Below are 19,336 nucleotides of genomic sequence, written 5' to 3'. Positions count from 1 at the left end.
TTATTTCTTTAAAGACTTCAGATGTTCACAGGGCTAGTACTGTACCTATAGGTTGGGATGTTGAGATTGACAAAGGTATAGCTCTTGGTCATTTCAACCATTTAAAAACACCACCACCACAATGGTTTTTAGGGAAGAATATTTTAGTTTGTTTGTTACAATGCTGCACATTTTTGTGTTTTTATATTGTAAACCACCCTTGATCCTCAGATGAAGAGTCATCTCAAAATTTAATAAATAACATTAATAATAAATATTTGTACCAATATAATTCTAGCTAAGTATTGCTTTCAGAAGTGGCTGGTGCCTCTATTAACTTGTCAATTTAGCATATTAGGTTGTTTGTATTATTCTTAATAATAAATGAAGCATATAATATCTGTTTCCTAAGGTGCGGATTCCTACCTGCCACGACAATCCTGGAACAACCCAAGTATTACAGTCCACACAGCAGGTAGTGAATGGTTCACCTGCCACTCAAATACTCCATCAAAACAAGAGGCTGACTTTCAAATGTCATTTCCAGACCTTAAGTATACGGGAATGTGTGTTTTGTAAATGAGGACTAGCTGTAGAGTTGCAAGTACAAAACTGTAGCATAGGAATTGGAAAGTGGAAATCTGCACAAACATTTTTTGTAGACATAGATTAGATTCCATAAGCTTTTCTGTCTGTTAAAGCTGAAGCATAGTACGGCTTGCCTCCAAGCCCTGTGTCTTACTTTAATCCTTAATACCTTAAGAAGTTATTTGAAGCCCCTTTAAATCATAAAATTCATATATTAACATATCATCCCTCCAGCACAGGCTTGGTCTGTAGGCCTTGGTCTGTAGCCAGTGGCTAATTGAGGCCCTCTAACCCTCCCTATCTGGCTCTTATGACTCATCCCATACTCCTCCCTGGCCCTGTTGATTTTTTCCCCCTTGCTCAAAAGTTTCATTGAACTCTGAGAAGGCCTTTGGCATGCCTGGATGGGAGATAAGAGAGATGTGTGCAGGAAGTAGCCTACTTTAGAAAAGTAAGGTGTGCTTTTCTACCGTAGCTGTAATGATTTAGAATGAGGGGTGAGTACCGTATTTTTCTCTCCATAAGACGCACCTAGTTCTTAGAGGAGAAAACAAGAAAAAAAAAATTCTGAACAAAACAGTGGGTGTATGATTTTTGTGGTTCATGCTATGGCCACAGACATGTGATTTGACAGTTAGTTTGGGGTAGCCCAATGCAAAAAAGCCTGAGGATCCATGTGGCTCCGTGCTTTGTAATCACGTTTTTGCGCCATTGCGGCCCCACGCAAGAGTGGGTGCGTGATTTCTTTGGTGCAGGCTGTAGCCATGGACATGCTGTGTGATCTGATGGTGAATTTGAGGTGACCTGTCAGGGAACTGCCATCGGAGCCAGAGGCGGAGGGAAGCCTCCAGAGGGATGCCGGAGAGGGTCCCAGTAGGGAGAGAGGCAGCCCATCTGCTGGGGAAGGAAATCAGCGTAGCACCAGTAGAGGAGGGGGGCAGATGGGAGAACCGGAGAGAAGGCTCCAGGACTCCTCGCAGGAGACCAGCGGGGAGAGCACGGGTCCTCCGCTGCCCACACCATCCCTGCGCAGAAGACTTCCGCGCACGGAGAGTAGGAGGAGACTGTGTGTCAAAGAACTTCTTTGCTGGAAGAAGTTCAAGAAACACCCACTGACAGATTCTGCCAGCGATTGAGACAGCCATGGATGGGTGGCTGTCCGGACAGAAAGGGTTCACCCAGGTAACCCAGCCAGGTGTGGCGCCAACTTACGCACAAGCAATGCCCTAGAACCATTACATGACCCAATGCAAAAATCCTGAGGATCCATGTGGATCCGTGCTTTGTAACCATGTTTTTGTGCCATTGCGGCCCCATGCAACAGTGGGTGCATGATTTTTCTGGTGCAGGCTGTAGCCATGGACATGCCATGTGATCTGATGGTGAATTTGGGGTGACCCAATGTAAAACTCCTGAGGATCCATGGGCTTTTGCCCCCCCCCCCACTTCCCAGGCAGCCTCCTGTATTCTGTCCCTTATCTCTCTCCCGATCCCACCGATCAGCGCTTCCTTTCTACATTCTCTTCCCTCTTGTTTGCCTTGGTGTCTTTTCCTTAGCTAGAGCAGTTTTTTGTTCCTTCTTTTCTTCTAATTTCTCTCCTCATTGATTTAGTCTTCGTCTCCTCTCCTTGCAAGTTTGCTGTCTTTACCTCCCCCCTCCCAGGCAGCCTCCTTTATTGCTAGTGTCCTTTATCTCGCTTCCGATCGCTTGCGATCAGCAGCTTTGTTTCAACACCCACTTCCCTCTTTCAAAAAAAAAAGCATGATCTGCTTTTCACCCCTAGGCAATTTGGCTCCAGGGACCACGCATTCGCTCTATAAGACGCACAGACATTTTCCCTTACTTTTTAGGAAGAAAAAGTGTGTCTTATGGAGCGAAAATACGGTAGTTGAGGTAACCATGTTTGCTGACAATACCAAATTGTTCAGGGTAGTTAAACCAAAAAGGGATTGTGGAGAGCTCTAGAAGGATCTCTCCAAACTGTGTGGGTAGGCCATAAAATGGCAAATAAAATACAGTGTAAGCGAGTACAAAGTGATGTACACTGGATTTTAAAAATGTTAATTGCACATATATATGTTCATGGGATTGGAACTGGTGGCGAATGACCAGTAACGAAACCTTAGGGTTATAAGTAGATAGCCCATTGAAAATGTTGACCCAGTGAGCAGCAGTTGTGAAACACCGTTCAGGGTATCAATTGAAGTATTCACTGAGAAAAAAGTAACTCTGAGAATGTTAGTCACTGTAGGCAGCAGGCAGAGAAGTCCAACCCCATCCTCCCAGATTGGGAGGATGGAATGAGCGGAGTTATCTTTCTGCCCAGCTCTCCCGGCTCAGCCTCCTGCTAGCCACTGAACATTTAGGTGGGAAGTACCAGTGGGAGCCAGCCAAAGCCCCCAAATGGAGTGGGTCTGGGCCAATCTACCTGCTATAGTGCTCCAGGGTGACACAATGTTCTTACTGCCTGCCCCATGCCTTCCAAGCTGCCATGAATAGACTGTGGATGTAGCAGGGTCCCTGATGCTCCATAAAGCCCTGCTAGCTGGGAGTGGGTGGTTAGGTGAGGGAAGCTTAAGACAGCAGCCATAAGAGAGCAGGGCCAGTCAAGACTTTTGTGATATACTTAGTAAGAGAGTTCATCATCACTTTAAAAGTAGCACAGTACACCCGGCCTTTTATCGCATGATCTGCTGCTAATTTGACCAAAAGCTTTTTGTTTTGCTTTTAGACAGACACACAGGTCTCCATTGCGTTGCCTACTGTCCATGAAGTTGATCTCTTCAGGTAAAAACTGGAAGGCATATTGGCTTAATCTTTCTGAAGTCCTGAAGCTGTCGTACCCCATCAAAGAGAGTTTCGAACACTGAGGGTTTTAATCACTGCCTAGCAAATGGATATTGAGCATAAGTGAGGCGTTGTTGGTAATCTAGAGCATACAAAAGGAGGGGGTTGTTTATAAACGTTGTGACAATTAATTTAACTTATTATTAATATGCCTGCAAATATGTATACATTTACCTGGGAGTAAGTCTCATTTAATCTGGTGGGGCATATTTCTGAGGAGACATGTTACGTTGTTGTTCTCAGCCTCTCTGTTGAGTGCATTGAGAACACAGATTTTCATTACTCCTTTAATATAAGCTCTGCCATTTCTCAGGGATACAGTTTGTAAGAGTGTAAAGGGAGAAAGTACTCCTATTCTTCTTGTCACTGTGCCACATTCCTGCAGCCCTGTCCAAATATCTTAGCACCTTTATGCTCTCTTTATAGCAGGTGCAACACAGTGAAATAATTATATCTTTGGCCACCACATAACCTGGCCAAAGCTGGACAGTTGTAGTTGTATGGCCTCTGGCTGTAGATCTACCTACACTTTATATTTGGGACCTTCCTGTCCCTCCATTTTTACACCCTTCAATAAGCCTCAATGGCCAGGCATATCTAAGACTCTCAAGATGGTTGTGAGCCAAGGTCACATTTTCAGTTGCATGTTTCTCCCCGCCTCTCTTTTTTGCTTTTCTTTGCTTCCGCTCTCTCTGCTATAACTAGAGAGAAAATGAAAAGAAAAAAAGACTATTCTTGTAAATCTGTTTCAGATGTTTCTTGCCAGTGTTCTTTCACATCCAGATGCTATGGGAGCTCGTGTTGTTAGGGGAACCGCTTGTTGTCATGGCACCATCACCATCGGAGTCTTCAGAAACCGTTTTGGCACTTGTAAGGTAAACATATGGAGGAGTCGAAAAAGCTGCATGACTGTGATCTCACCATGAGTCACAGAATGTGAAGGCTCTAGCAGAATCCTAGGAATGGCTTGGTTTTCATTAAAAACGACAACACCCCTGTGAAACTGAAGAAAAGTTTTGAAAAGCATGCAAAACCTTAATACTTTTAGGGGGGGGGTTATTGCTGATAGTCTGAGAAGAGTCTTCGCAGGCTTTCCAGCCTCACCCTCTGCCTTTTTAGTGACCCAGAATGGTTCTTGTTTTCCAAGGCACTTAAAAGAAAACCACAAATTGTGCAAACCCTAAACCTTCAGGAAACACCTGCTACCCTTCTTGCACAAGCTGATGTAATTTGCATTATCTTTTAAGCATGGAATGTGGATTAAATAATAATAATTACAGTGAATTTTTCTGAGAAGTTAATATTATCAAATGCTTCAAAATAATGAGTGATATCCAACATTGTGTGATTGGAAGTGCTGGACTTTCCTCCACGTGTGCCCCCAAAATTACTCTTGAGCATCCCCCAAACCTCCAGACCAGATTTATGGGGCATTGGGGGTGTCTACATGGGGAAGGAGAGGAAGGAAGTACTGTTGTGCAAGCAGAAATCTGTTCTCCCTGTGGATAGACACAATTAGATGTCAGAAGGACATGGATTGTGTTTCACCACCAATAGGACAGATTACCATAACTTTAATTGGTGGAGACTTGGAGTTAATCCCCTAAAGCTTTCGTTGATGTCTTTTTAATTTTAAACAAATACCTTTAAAGTACAGTGGTACCTCTGGTTACACATGCTTCTGGTTACACACGCTTCGGGTTATGAACTCAGCTAACCTGGAAGTAGCTGCTCCTGGGTGCAAAATTTGCCCCAGGATGTGAGCAGAAATCGTGCACCAGAGGGAGACCCCATTAGCGAAAGCACACCTCAGGTTAAGAACGGTTTTGGGTTAAGAACAGACCTCCGGAACGAATTAAGTTCGTAACCAGAGGTACCACTGTATTATTGAAAATAAGCGAGGTGTTCGAAGCAGCTTACAAACACTTCGAAAATAGAATTAAATTAATAGCAAGTGGGACTCGGGACAAAATGTTTTAGGGTGGAGAGTTCCTGTTCAGGGTTTCAGCGAACCAGCTGTGCTTTCTTCTTTGACACTTCATTCATCCCTCCCCCAGCACTCATTTAGTCTGCTGATACTTCTAACTAGTACAGTGGTACCTTGGGTTACATACGCTTCAGGTTACATACACTTCAGGTTACAGACTGCACTAACCCAGAAATATTACCTCGGGTTAAGAACTTTGCTTCAGGATGAGAACAGAACTCGCGCAGTGGCGCGGCAGCAGTGAGAGGCCCCATAAGTTAAAGTGGTGCTTCAGGTTAAGAATAGCTTCAGGTTAAGAACAGACCTCCAGAACGAATTAAGTTCTTAACCCAAGGTACCACTGTATGCTGTTTTGGCCACATAAGGATCCGCATTTGGAAAACATGTTCTCTATTAGGATAAGGGTAACAGTTCAGTAGCATGTATTTTGAAAGTCAGTAGTAAAATAGCAACAATGTAGCAAAATTTATCTGTAAGAACCCAAGAGAGTTTCTTTTTTTCATCTAATGGATAATGTCAACACCAAGCTGACATCCCTGGGTAGGGGATGTTCCAAAATCATGGAAAAGACCCTGTCTCCAATTGATAATCTATAGAGTAAATTTATAATAATGTCTCTCTCTCCATTCACACACTTTTCTTCTGTGTGTTTGTTTCACAGCTGTATCTCACCTCTGAAGTACTATAGTGATTTTAGGCCTTATTTTACAATACATGACAGTGAATTCAAAGAATATACCACTCGTACTCAGACCCCGTAAGTAAAATGGATTATACAGTTTTGATATTTAGACTCATCATTTAATCACAACTCTTGACTTTAAAGGATCCGTGTAGACTAGGGACCTCAGCCTAGGAAGCTTTAACAAAAGCCCTGCCCTTCAGTTTTCTAACAGTGCAGGCCACAGTCAACTGTTTTAATGGAGTCTTGTGTTGAGAGATGGAAAATAGAAAGCAGCTGATGTTTTGATATATTCCAGTATATAGAGTTTCAACTTGTACTAATACAAATTCTGATTACAGGACTGTCAAGACATCCTCCTAATCAGAATAAACATTTCTTAAATCCAGTAAGATCCTATATGGCAATAATACGAAAAATAACACCTAAGAGTGAGAATTGCAAGGGACTCTAGAAATAAATTCTGGGAAAACAGGTTGCCCCTTAACACAATATTGTCAAGAAAGTAATGGCCTCCCAGAAAAACAGATTCAAGTATGTTTTGTCTTTTTTAAAAGAAGCATTGTAATTTTACATTATGTCATATTTTCTTGTAGAATATTGTGGACCTAAAGGGTTTTTTTCCTCTTGAGCAGCTTTGTTGATTACTGTTAATAATTGTCAAATGATTATATATTATTTAAAATAAATAAATTTGCAGTTAGGGACCTGCTTTAAAAAAAAGATCCTATATGGTGTACCAGAATTCCTATGTATGGGTGACATTCAACTAGTTTTATGCAGAGTAGACCTATTGAAATTAATGAAAAGTAATTAATTAGTCCTTCCTCTTCCCCCTTACACCAATGAAAGGAGCTTTCCTCTTCATGGAAAGGCTACTGTAGATCCAAGCCTTAGTCTTCAGTTCATCACAAGGCTACTATTGGTGTTTTCTACAACAGACTATCCAGACTGCTTCTCTGGAATGTGGTTACTTTAAATCTATGCAGAGGTTATTGATCTTATTGATAATCTTCCATATTTCAGGCCTTCTGTCATATTGGGAGTGACGAATCCATTTTTTGCTAAAACACTGCAACACTGGCCACACATCATCCGAATAGGAGATATTAAACTGTCAGGTAATTTTTTTAATTGACTGAAGATTTCTTCTGCAGTGTACAGAGTATTACAAGTTACTGTCTTTCCTCCTTTAGCTTAGTTAAATGTGAACAAAATATGAAATAATAGGGGCATTATTGTTAAGGAGTAGAGAGGTGGTTTCGATTTAATGAAAATCTATAGGCTGGTTTTGCCTCTTCAGTTGACTCAAGTCACTTTATAGATTAGACTTTGCAAAAACTGAACTGGAATAGGTATAAGTAGTGATAGGAAAAACTATGCAAAGTAATATCTTTCATAATGTATTTCCAACTTCTTTGAAATGTGATGAAGTGTACATTTAAACCAACAAAACTCTGCATCAAGCTGAATATTTATGTTTTCATCTATGAAAATATTTTGTAAGCTTGGCCGTTTACAAAATTGTATTAAACTTAGGTTTTACATGGTTACACCAAAAGATGTGCAAGAACCTCTTGGATGAGCATGCCCAGGGCTCTTCAGATCTTAGTATCTGAGTGATTATACTCACAGTGTCTCTTTCTTCGTTTTGGCAGGTGAGGTACCAAAGCAGGTGAAAGTGAAAAAGCTAAAGAACTTAAAGACTTTGGATTCTAAGCCTGGTAATGTTTCATCACTATAACCTACTATTTGCAGAATATTGTTATGGGCCACAACCAGAGGACAATCCCATGGTGGTTGTTTTTCCCCCCATAGGTGTTTATACATCTTATAAGTCATACTTGAACAGAGATGAAGAAATCATCAAGCAGTTACAAAAGGTAATTTCAGACTTGTAGTTGAACTATGAATGTACTCATAGTATAAAGTCTGTTAAATATTAGATACCCTTATCAACAGTGTATTGCTATAGCTTGCGGTTCTTCTCGTTTACTGTGATTGCCTTTTTTAGGGAGTACAGCAGAAGCGTCCCGGAGAAGCTCAAAGCATAATCCTTCGTCGTTATTTTTTGGAACTGACCCAGAGCTTCATTATTCCTCTAGTAAGCTGCTATGTCTATGACACTTCTATACTGAACAGTGAACATAACCAAAGCTTTGTAATCTAAACCTTTAAGAAGCTAAAATAAAGTTATTAATCTGAAGACAAAATAAAAAAATTCCTTCCAGTAGCACCTTAAAGACCAACTAAGTTAGTTCTAGGTATGAGCTTTCGTGTGCATGCACACTTCTTCAGATACTGTATCTGAAGAAGTGTGCATGCACACGAAAGCTCATACCTAGAACTAACTTAGTTGGTCTTTAAGGTGCTACTGGAAGGAATTTTTTTATTTTGTCTTGACTATGGCAGACCAACACGGCTACCTATCTGTAAATTAATCTGAAGAGTAGTCACAGTGGGTTCTGAGGCCAGCTTTTGAACGGCCGTCAGAAAATGCTTAAGAAATGTAATAATATGGATTTGCCAAACGCAGAGATTCAACATCATTATTTTTGCATCTGTTTGTTGTTCTAGGAACGATACGTAGCAAGCCTGATGCCTCTGCAAAAGAGCATATCACCTTGGAAGGTGAAAATACATTGATAACCTAAATATCATTTTGTGAATAGCTGCCAGCTTCTGTGCTTATAGTTGTGTTTCTCTCATAGAGCCCGCCACAGTTGAAGCCATTCAACCAAGAGGAATTTATGAAAACTCTTGAGAAAGCAGGGCCTCAGCTCACCTCTAGATTAAAAGGAGACTGGATAGGACTCTACAGGTAATGCTGTTTTATACCTTGACTATTGCTAAGATTACAGCTGAGAGACATCCAAATTTCATGTTAAAAATATTTTGGAAGCAGGAAAAAAAACCCCTTGCCTCTAATGCTAACCGAACTGCTTTGTAAAATAATGTTATGGTTGCCCCTTTTCTCTTACAGAAATTTATAAATATGTTTAACTTGTTTTTCACATTAATAGAGTCTTATATATCAGTTGTGGACTTTCTTGACTAATTGATCAACAGTTGGCTACCAGGCTAAGTTCAAAGTGTTAGTACTGATGTACAAAGCCTTATGTATTGTTTGTTTTTAAATTGCTTGTTTTGTGGGAAGAAGTTTATAAATGAAATAATAAACAAACCTTTATGAGATGAAGCAAGAAGAATAGTATACAGTACTCCAAGTGTGGTCGCACTATAGATTTGTATAATGGCATTATGATAGTGATATATGCATGATATAGCATGGATTTAATCTTTTTTTTCCAACTGCTGGGTAAACCCCAAGGTGTTGTTGCTGATAAATCACCACCATTTTGGAACCCTTGAGCATATGCAGTATGTGGAAAAAAATTTTGTAGCGCTGTGCATCATTTTACACTTGTTTACATTGTGTTACATTTGTCATTCTACTACCCAATTCACTCAATTTGGAGAGGTCCTTTTGGGGACTCCACTTTCTACATTATTATTATTTATTGAGTTTATATATCACCCTATACCCGGAGGTTTCACGGCGGTTCACAGAAAAAATAACAGCATATAAATCAGAATAAAAACAACCCAATAACACTCCCCCATTCAGAGAACTGTCCATTTAAACCTACTTTCTGCTGCCTACTTCACCCAACACCTGATCCATAAGTGAACCACTCCTCTTATTCCATAACTGTTAACCTCACTCAGGAGTCTTTAGTGAGATACCGTGTCAAAAGCTTTTTGAAAGCCAAAGTACCTTATGTCAACCTCTAGCCATATGCTTGGCAGAGCAACTTTGTAACTTTGATTTTGAAGTGTCACCTTGTTCCACTAGTAGAACTAATTTCCCCTTTGTCTTAAAGGCATTTTTTGAAATCTTACAACTTTGACGGTTGGTTCAGGACTCGGCGGAAAGAAATGACACAGAAGCTGGAGGCATTGCACTTAGAAGCACTATGTAATGAGGTCAGGAAAAACTGCTTTGCTTTAAGCTTTTTCTTCCTTGTCTTCTCTGTAGAAATAAAAAGCATAATTTGTCCTTGAAAACCCAATTTAAATGGTATGGCCAGTGAGGGCATTTCCACACTTTTCATTTGCCCTGTGCCTAGAAAGCATGGGCCCCAAACAGTTTTCCCCTTGTCCTACTCCTTTCCCAGGGAAAACCTACTATTTAGCTCTAAATTATGAGCAAACAGCAAGCTGGAGAAGACCCAAATACCCGTTTGCTCCGATGGAGCACTAAGGAGCAGCTTCCCCTGGGGGAAAGTAGTGGAACGAGAGGAAGTGTGGATAAGCCCTGATTGGAGTAGCATTTGTTAATGGCTGGGATCCAAAGGGCTCTGCATATTCTCCCTTATGTACATTGGTTCTTTTCAGCTGCTGTCTTCTAACTTGAGTTCTTTGTGCCCTCTGAAATTCTCTCTCCAAAGTCAAGGGACCCTTGGGAGATTAGCACTGTCTTTGGTACAGGGGCTACCACTCAATAAAGTGGGCAATTAAGACATTTCCTAAAGCTCCAATAATAATAAAAAAAATTCCCCCGTGCTGTCATTGTAAAGAAATTAACTGAATCTGATTTTTGAACATATTCTTCTGACAGGATTTGCTTTTCTGGAGTCAGAAGCATACTGAAGTGGAAACAGTGGATTTAGTTTTGAAATTAAAGGATAAAGTGGTAGGTAGACAAATTGGTGGGTAAATGTATTCAATGTACTATTCATCCATTATCAGTACTTTGTGTTATGTTTCATTCTTACTAGTCTAGTCAAGTATCATCTACTCCATCGGAGCTTGAATTCACTAATGAGAGGTTTCCATCTCCCCCACAGACTCATTGCTTAGCTTGTACTTGTCATACTGGACCTGTCCCCAAGACCTGCTGGAATGCTCAATCACCTCATTTTCTGAGTACTATTATTAGGGGGAAGAGTAGTGATTTTAAAGAAGCTCCATTATTTGGCTTCTCTAGGAGAAAGGACAAAGCTACAGAGCATGATTATCAAGCCTCTCTAAAGGCCCAACATAACTCTTCATCTTTAATCACAAGGATACTCAGGAGACCTCTAGAGCAGATTCTCAGTCCTATGGGAAGAGCTAGTCTTACTTGACTTCTGTCTTAACTGGGCAATGGAAATAGTTCATAATTAAGATACTACAACCCCCTCTGTCAGAAAACATTTAACGTGAATGTTCTTCCCCTTCTTATCAGAAGAAAACCTGCACAGCAGCCATAGTGATTCTAGGGAAATCCAGCACACAGCTATCGTTTTCTGTGCATGCTTTCCACTCCTGACCAGAAAAGGGTGGGAGGTAGCAGGTTGAGCACCGATAAGCTTTCTCTGCTGAGTTTCTTGGCTAGACTGGAAGGATGTGGGTTGCATATCCATAGTCCATATCCTAGGTTCATTCTCTCTCTTATTTAGCACTGTTACTCCCTTTTTATTGCTGGCTTTGTCATATGTCTACTTGAGCCCCCCTTCTTGAGGCAGCTTACTTGCATTTTCTCCATGGGCACACTTGTTGCTTTCCAGCAGATCTAGGTAGCCATTCCTTTGTTAGCTTGCATTATAAAGGTACATCACTACTGTACTTCCAACATTTCCCTACCTGCAGCTTTACTTGAGATTGAAGAAAGTTACTTGCAGAATATGCTTTGATAGTAAATCCCTCTGGTGGTCGCATGTAGTTACTGAAGAGAACTGCATTTACAAACATTCTTAGAGAATACTTTGTAGTTGTGCTTTCCATTAAATTTTATTTAAATCTGTTTTATCACTTCTGTTCAGTGTGAGAGACCACTTCAACCAAAGCTTGATTTTAAATAAGAACATAGGAAGTTTCCTTATGTCAAGTCGGACCATTGGTCTGTCTAGCTCAATATTGTGCACACTGACCAGCTGTGTCTCTGCATCATTTCAGAGGAATCTTTCCCTAGCCCTACCTAGACATGCCAGGGATTGAACCTGTGACCTTCTGTATGTAAATTCTCCCTTAAAAACCGGAAGAGTGTTGAAAGCTTATCTGTTAACAAAAAGCAAAATCAACAGGTGGCAGCCAAGGGTATGCCCCAAGAGAAGGTTCCAGCTACAGAGAGCTCAGCTTGCATGAATCCTGAATGTACTGAGGCCCTTTTAGTCTCAATTACACATGAACCACTTTGTGTCTCTTTTTGGATGCTTGCACTAATATTTCGCCAATGTGTGTATTTTCCTGATTCTTCTGTCATGCTTGTTTTCATAAATGCTGACTTCTTATGGATTCTTTTAAGATGACCAAGGGTTTTTAATTGCAATTTCTGTGGTTATAGGCTGATGGAGAAAACTTACCTGTGAAACCAGGCACTGTGGAAAAGTTACAGATGCACATTGATTCAATTATTCTTGCACTGCCAGAAGATTTACAGGGTATACTCATCAAAACGGGCTCAACGTGACTAACTGGACTTTTCTGCAGCCATATGTACCACATTGCACATTTGAAAGGTGTAAAGGCACTTGCAAAGAACAGTGGACATGCAAAGTATAGACCGTGTTAATACTTAAAACATTATTTTAAGCAGCCCCTTAGGTTCAACTTGAATATGGAAGGAACTGATTTATTATTATTATTATTATTATTTTGCATACGTTTAAAATTAAGTGCTCTTACTGAACATCTGCATGCATCTTAAACTTCCACAATGCAGTGCAGACACTGCAGAGCTTCTTAAATGGGTGCTGATCTGCCCAATTGTATTAAACTCAGGGGAAGCAATATTCCTGTTGGTTTCAATGACTATCACACTTAATGGAATAGCTAGTAGCTGTCCAGTGAGTACTTTGTCTTGATATTTTACTTCCTCTTAAGATCTCAAATGTTAGTCTACTAAATATTATAATTCAGTTCAGTTATTACAGAGCTGATGGCCAAACCTGAATTCATTTATTCAATTCATATCCTGCCTTTCCTTCAATGAGCTCAAGGCACTGTATACGACTCCCCACCCTTTTACCCTCACAGCATCCTTTTGAAGTAGACTGGGCTGAAAGATAGTGACTGGTTGAGGGTCAGTGAGAGTCATTGCCGAGTGAACATTTGACCCCAGATCTTTCCAGTCCTAGTCTGTTACTAACCACTAGTACACCACCCTGGCTCTCACACTGGTTTAACAATTGGGATCATCCCTGTCTTGGACACTCCTCCATTTTCCTTCTGTTAGGTCCATGTATCTTCTCCCCACATTCCTAATTACAATAATTGGAGCCTGCTCTAGTATTTCAACTGGGAAAACTCGGGTTACTGCTTATCATAGTTTGCAGGGTGTATTGATTTTAAATCAAGGCAGTACAAATCCCAGTTTAAATCAGCAAGAAAAAAAGGCTGGTTTAAATCATTCTCATGGATAAATCTTATTATTTCCTAAATAATGGTGCAAATCTCACCACTGGGGCCCTACTAATTAATAACTAAATTAGTATTTATACTGTTTCATTCTTGTAACCAGGCCTTTTGCCTCACTACATATATTTTGTGTGCTTTCCTTCTTCAACCTTTTAAAATATTTGCATGTAGATTCTTTCTTGCACTTGGCACCCATGACAGTTTGTGAGGTTAAGTTTGGGAGTATAGGAAACTGAACACTGGACAATTGTCTTCTCTTCTCTCCAGCGTTGCTCCTTTCTGCTTCGCTATGCTTTTGCCAAGCCCTAGCCTCACAGAATCAAACAAAAGTAGCAATCAAAACTGAAATGCCCATGACTGATACTACAGAAGTAACTTGGCAAAGCGTAGGTGGAATGTAAATATTAATATCTGATAAATTATCCAATTAGCTCTTCATACATAGAAAAGCCTCCTTTAATTCAATGGATCTGGTACTGTATATGAATATATTCAGTTTACAGTGTAACTTTTAGAGCCAACATGCTTATATTGAGGTTATTTAATATTAACCTAGTTGGTATTTTAGACTTCATATTTACATTTTTAAAACTGAATTTCACATTTGAAAAAACAGGTGGGGAATTGAGCTTTTTAAACAACGAAACTGAAACTAAACATTGCTTTTTTAATCCACTTCGATTGTGTCCCCACCCAGGACTGAAACCCGATTCATTCTTAGTTTTGAGGCAGTGTGATTAGAGGTAACCATAGTCTATGCAGTTCAGATATTACAGCAGCTCAAGCTTATTTTAAACTATGGAAAGGAACATGGAAGCCCAGGGAAGAGGAGCACACAGACTTGTGATTTTCCTCCCTCTCACATCAGCTCTGAGACATCTGAATCAAATGACTTGAGATTATAGAGATAATAGTGAATTTACTACCTATCAGGTCACAGAACTGTTTCTAGAATATAAAACTAGTGGTGCCCCCCTTAAAAAAAGAAAACATAATTAAAATTAAGTGGGTGCTTCTTATCTAAAGTCTTAAGCTTCCTAACATAAGTCTAAATTTTAAATTGTGGCACAAAGATTAAAATGGCAAAGGTTGATTAACAGAAACTTTGAATAATGGCCATTCCAGAAAATACACATTGAATGTGTTGCGGAGTTTGTTGCACATAGACCAGGCTGCTGAACTAAATGCCTCTTATTTCCTCATGCCCACGCACAAATGGGGAGATGAGAGTGCCTTGAGGACAGCCTTCTTTGTATGGTGGTGGTTAGAGAGAGCTACCTCACCTCCCCGGGCCCACGTTAGGGCTTTATCTTTTCCAGCACCATTATGCACACATGGGGCTGATCATGTGCAAAAACCGCTTTGTGTGTGTGTGGATTGCCCTTGGTGGGTTGGGGTGATGATCGTTTACACCAAAGTATGTCAGTTAAATAGCAACAGGAATACTAACTTGCATCAAATCAATGTCCGTCCCAATTTTAAGTGCATTAGGTGCTTTGCTATCATGTCATAATACTTAATTTTAACTGCCTTTAAAGAATGTGGTTATGTAAGAAGAGGCTGATTTTAATCTCCTGTTTCTCTAGGGAAGCCTTTTGTGATTCCCTGCTATAACAATAACCTTCAAGTATTCTGTCCACAGGTAAAAGCAACAGACAAGTGTGGACAAGTATGCTAAGTTCAACCTCCATGAGCTGGAGAACAAACTTCTGAAGCTGGGAGCCCTTCTGGGTTTGTGGATGCTTCCTGTGTGATTTTAAATTGGGGGTTCAAAAATCTTGAGACCTTTCACAAGTACAGGAGGCTCCCAGCTTCTGGGTAGTACACATTTAGTGCATTTCTCTCCACTCCACTTACTTTTACAGAGAAATAGAATACCTGAAGAGGGTTAATGTATATACTATAAATATATGCATAATGAGCCATTTCTCATTGTAATAAATTATTCTTACTAGATGCATAACTTTTTTTTGAACACAAGAACATAGGAGTTTGATAACTCTTATGAAATAGGACTTGGAGGAACCTTCCAAGAATGTTATACCAATTCTAACATGTACCAGTATATTGTGGTATGTTACCATTAGGAGCAGAAATGCAACAGCTGGGTCAAGATTTAATGATGATCAATACTCCACCACATTTTATTCATTTATTTCAGGCCCGTTGTAGGAAAAAGACTGCCTTTCTATGACATTTTGTACCATTGTTTAGAGTCTTTAATTTTAGCTATACACTACCCTCTGTATTTTTAAGGAGATGTATTTTTAATATTCACTTACATGAATTCCAAATCAGAAGTTGAGAATAACATGTATAAAAGAGGACTTCGACAATTATGCCACTATTGCATTAATATTTAACTCACTGTTTTGCACAACTAAGTAGCATTTTTAAAATACGGCCATTAAATCTTCATTAACTGAAGCATTGCATAGTATATTGGAACTAGCTACATTAGCTTATTTTCTAAATGTATTTTTTTAAGGCAAATAAATTTCACTTTTACAGAAACTTTGTCCGTGTTTATTCAGTAAACCACATGAAATAAAAACATGTATCCAGTGGAATTCTTACTATGAAGAACTTCATTCTTGCTTATAATTCTGCTGCTGAAATCCTATGCATAACTGTGTGGGACTTTTGACACTAGACTTGGGGAAGCAAGCATTGGGTCAAAGTGCATGCTACTTATCAGCAGCAACTGCCTCGAGTCTTGTGCTGCTTCCCCAACTTTGCCTGTCACTTCTTGCCTTCTTTGTGGACCATACCAGAGACAGACGGTATCCACTTGGTGGGGCTCCATTGGCAGATGGAGGCTGTAATACTTCTGAATACCAGTTGCTGGAAATCACTGGGCAAGGGATGCGGGAGCGCTCCTGTGCTCAAGTACTGTTTGCAGGTTTCCTACAAGCATATTGTTGGCTGCTGTGAAGACAGGACTACCTGGGACATTGGACTGATCCAGAAGGCTACTGTTATGTTCTCCCTTCCGTTTCCACTCGTGACAGTGTCAGGAGTTGGCTAGGTCAGCAATAAAATAATAAAGCACCTGATGGCGGTGAAGTTAACTCTTTATTCAAAGAAACAAAGCAACTCAGTCCTAGTGGTCACAGCAACCCTTCCCTGTAGGTCTAGACCCAATGAAGCAGTTGCAAGGACTGAAGATCCCCACCTTCCCAAAGCTTTCTAAGCTCCTTCCCAGGTTCGTTCCCCAGCAGCCGACAGCTCCATCACCTTGTCTCTCATGGCTCTGCCCTCTTCCTTTGACTGCAAGTTCTAGGAGAGCAGGGGAGAGGTGAGCTCGTCACAGCAGTAAGGGGAGACTCCCTGGATTCTTCAGCAGCCTGCCTCACTTGTCTCCTGGCCCCACTCCTTGGCTCTCTGCCACAGCCTCTTCCTGCTCACTAAACCCTGTTACCTCTTCAGCTTCTGACACCTCTCTTAGTCTGCTCCCTCTTCTCTGACCATTCAACGTCATCCCACCACCAATCCACTGGCTCCGAGTCTTCTTCCCTGAGGGTTTCCTTGAGGGCTCTCCAGTTGGTGCCTCCCGCCACTCCTCTGCATCTAGCCAGTCCATGGCAGAAAGATGCCTTCCATCAGTAGAACAACACCAATTGAATCGTTACAGTGAAACATGAGCCCTTAGGCCAAGAGATAATAGTGCCAAATTATAAGACAGCAGGGCTAAATTTATCAGCAAGGGCAAGAAGGCCATTACTGCTAATTTAAGGGTGCATCTAGACCAACACATATTGCATTTTATTTGAGCTTTAACCTTTGAAGTCCAGGTACTAATAGTTGACACATTTTACTATTTTTAGGATAGATCCAATGCCGTCCTAATGGGCACAATGGAATTCCTCTTTCTCCTCTGCCTTGTGCCCTTCGATGCACCCAGTGAGTCCCCTAACCCTCTGGAGCAGATTTTGGGGCCATACAGGGAGTCCTGTTTTCACAAAAGCAAGATGCCACGATAACAATCCATTATGATTATTTTAATTAAGTGCCTATTACTAAAAAGGAAAAAAAATTCTTGAAATGACCTACAGGGATCCTTGGAACCAATAAATGTGCTGTGCAGTGAAAAAAATATGAGGAAAATCTTCATAATACACATATTTTTTGACTGTGAACTAGCTTTAGCTAAAGAACCTTTAGTAAATGAGCACATGAGTGAAAACGAAAATATAGCAAAAGAACAAAAGAAGCTCTTTTAATTGAGAACAATGGCCATGGTGAGACAGTTGGAATTCTGTTCAGCTCATTTTCAAGAAGGCCTGTACCTCATTAAGAAGGTTCCAACCTTTTGTACAAAAAAAGAAAAGGAAAAGATGTAGACAGTGTGGAAAACGCTTGGTCTGGGTGCCCTGAAAAAGCATGTGACTTGATCAGCAGAGTTCTTGGCACATCAGTGACAAATAGCTCTAGTACAAGGTTGGTAAAGGGTGACATGAACAATACTTATTTTACAATAATAAAAAGTTGGTCCTTTCTAAAGTCTTTATGAAACTTAAACTGTATCAAAATTAAGTTATTAAGAAAAGCGTTATAAAAAGTTGAAGGGAGTTTTTATGTGACACTGAAGAGCAATACCTGGAGAGGAATGATAAGTGTGTTTCTGTAGCAGCATTCTTGCCTTGAACTCTGCCTCCACCTGTCAACTGCCAGCTGCAAGAATAATAATCAAACAGAACTACCATGAATCTATTTTTGCTGAGGCATCCCAGCCGACCTTTTCCCTTGCTGTAATATCATACCCTATACCAAAACAGTGATCCAAAGCAAACAATTTAAGGACACCTCTGTCTTGCAACACAAGTGACAAGACCTCATCATGTACAGTACTTCATTCTAGTGATTCTGTTACAAACCAGATTAGGATTGAGCAGAAGCTATTTCTCTTTTTGTAGATGGGGTTGAGAATTTATTAATATACTCGTATCAGATATTAAATTCCAAATAACCTGTAATCCAGCACAACTACTGATGGGCAATATTTCATAGCAAACATTTATTAACATTTGAGAAGTCTTGTTGCCCTTCCCACTTTGCTTTCATTACAAGCATCATTTATAGACAAATAAATCTGGGGACCATCTACCTGGAGTTGTTTTCATTATGTAGGAATATGTCTCCTTCAAAATTCCAAGGAAATAATTAAACAGGATCCTGAGTTGAAAGGTGAACAGGCACCACTCTCTCAAATGCAGGCAATCTAAAAAACCATTATGGTCTTCTCCTTCATGAGAAATAACATGATTAACTACAGAAATATATAAGAGGGCGGAAAAGGATGTGTCTGTGTCATTAATCCTTCCAGATGAGCAAGAATTACTTTTGAGGGAAGCAGAGATTTGGGGATCCAGGATTTGATTTAATGTGACATTACCAGTTCCTTCTAGTATACTCTGGACAAGTCTCACAAGCGGCTGGTGCAGTGGTAAATCTGCTGTACCACTTCCAACGACAAGTACAGTCTCATAGGACTCCTCCCTGCACCTAGAAATAGAGCATGTCAGGGAGCAGAAGCGCCTAACATCTAGCTTTTAATATACACGATTTCCACCCCCAAACTCTGAAGTGATATAGTCCAGGACTGGGTTTGCCACCACTGCATTTGCTGCTTTGTGGGAATGAGGTCTATGGCTGCCGGTGGCACCACAGCTACCTTTGCTCTCTAACCATCCACACGAAGGGGCTAGGCCTCAAGCTCAGCACGAGGTGACAATGACTCCCAGCACTCCCTGCTGCAGAAACGGCAGACGGGAAACCGATATAAGAAAAAAAGGGGGGGAACTACTACACTTCCCAGCACTCCCTGCGCCTCTTTCCCTCTCTCTCAACT

General features: G+C 40.5%; 1 protein-coding gene and 1 long non-coding RNA gene across 4 annotated transcripts in view; one reads left to right on the top strand and one right to left on the bottom strand.

The window, feature by feature from the left end:
- The window catches only part of DENND6A (DENN domain containing 6A), a 27,808-nt gene extending 11,809 nt beyond the window's left edge, over nucleotides 1–15,999 (top strand). For both annotated transcript variants that reach the window (XM_079967020.1, XM_079967021.1), the window contains exons 8-20: nucleotides 392–454; nucleotides 3,300–3,355; nucleotides 4,168–4,290; nucleotides 6,064–6,159; nucleotides 7,111–7,205; nucleotides 7,743–7,808; nucleotides 7,903–7,967; nucleotides 8,099–8,188; nucleotides 8,662–8,715; nucleotides 8,796–8,905; nucleotides 9,969–10,071; nucleotides 10,706–10,780; nucleotides 12,413–15,999. In XM_079967020.1, the coding sequence (XP_079823146.1) occupies nucleotides 392–454; nucleotides 3,300–3,355; nucleotides 4,168–4,290; nucleotides 6,064–6,159; nucleotides 7,111–7,205; nucleotides 7,743–7,808; nucleotides 7,903–7,967; nucleotides 8,099–8,188; nucleotides 8,662–8,715; nucleotides 8,796–8,905; nucleotides 9,969–10,071; nucleotides 10,706–10,780; nucleotides 12,413–12,538 (1,122 nt within the window). In that variant the 3' untranslated portion in view covers nucleotides 12,539–15,999. The remainder of the gene's footprint in view (nucleotides 1–391; nucleotides 455–3,299; nucleotides 3,356–4,167; nucleotides 4,291–6,063; nucleotides 6,160–7,110; nucleotides 7,206–7,742; nucleotides 7,809–7,902; nucleotides 7,968–8,098; nucleotides 8,189–8,661; nucleotides 8,716–8,795; nucleotides 8,906–9,968; nucleotides 10,072–10,705; nucleotides 10,781–12,412) is intronic.
- On the bottom strand, nucleotides 12,719–19,336 carry LOC307210853. Of its 2 annotated transcripts, XR_013836166.1 has the most exons (4): nucleotides 19,160–19,336; nucleotides 18,881–18,990; nucleotides 18,593–18,754; nucleotides 12,719–18,159 (listed from the first exon to the last, which is right to left on the bottom strand). It is a non-coding gene; the product is annotated as an uncharacterized lncRNA (long non-coding RNA). The 2 variants fall into 2 exon arrangements; XR_013836167.1 differs by lacking the exons at nucleotides 18,593–18,754; nucleotides 18,881–18,990.

Source organism: Podarcis cretensis (genome assembly GCF_951804945.1).
Source record: "Podarcis cretensis genome assembly, chromosome: 2".
Classification (NCBI taxonomy): Eukaryota; Metazoa; Chordata; class Lepidosauria; order Squamata; family Lacertidae; genus Podarcis; species Podarcis cretensis.
Note: the sequence above shows the minus strand (reverse complement) of the source record. Positions and strands in the feature narration are given on the sequence as shown.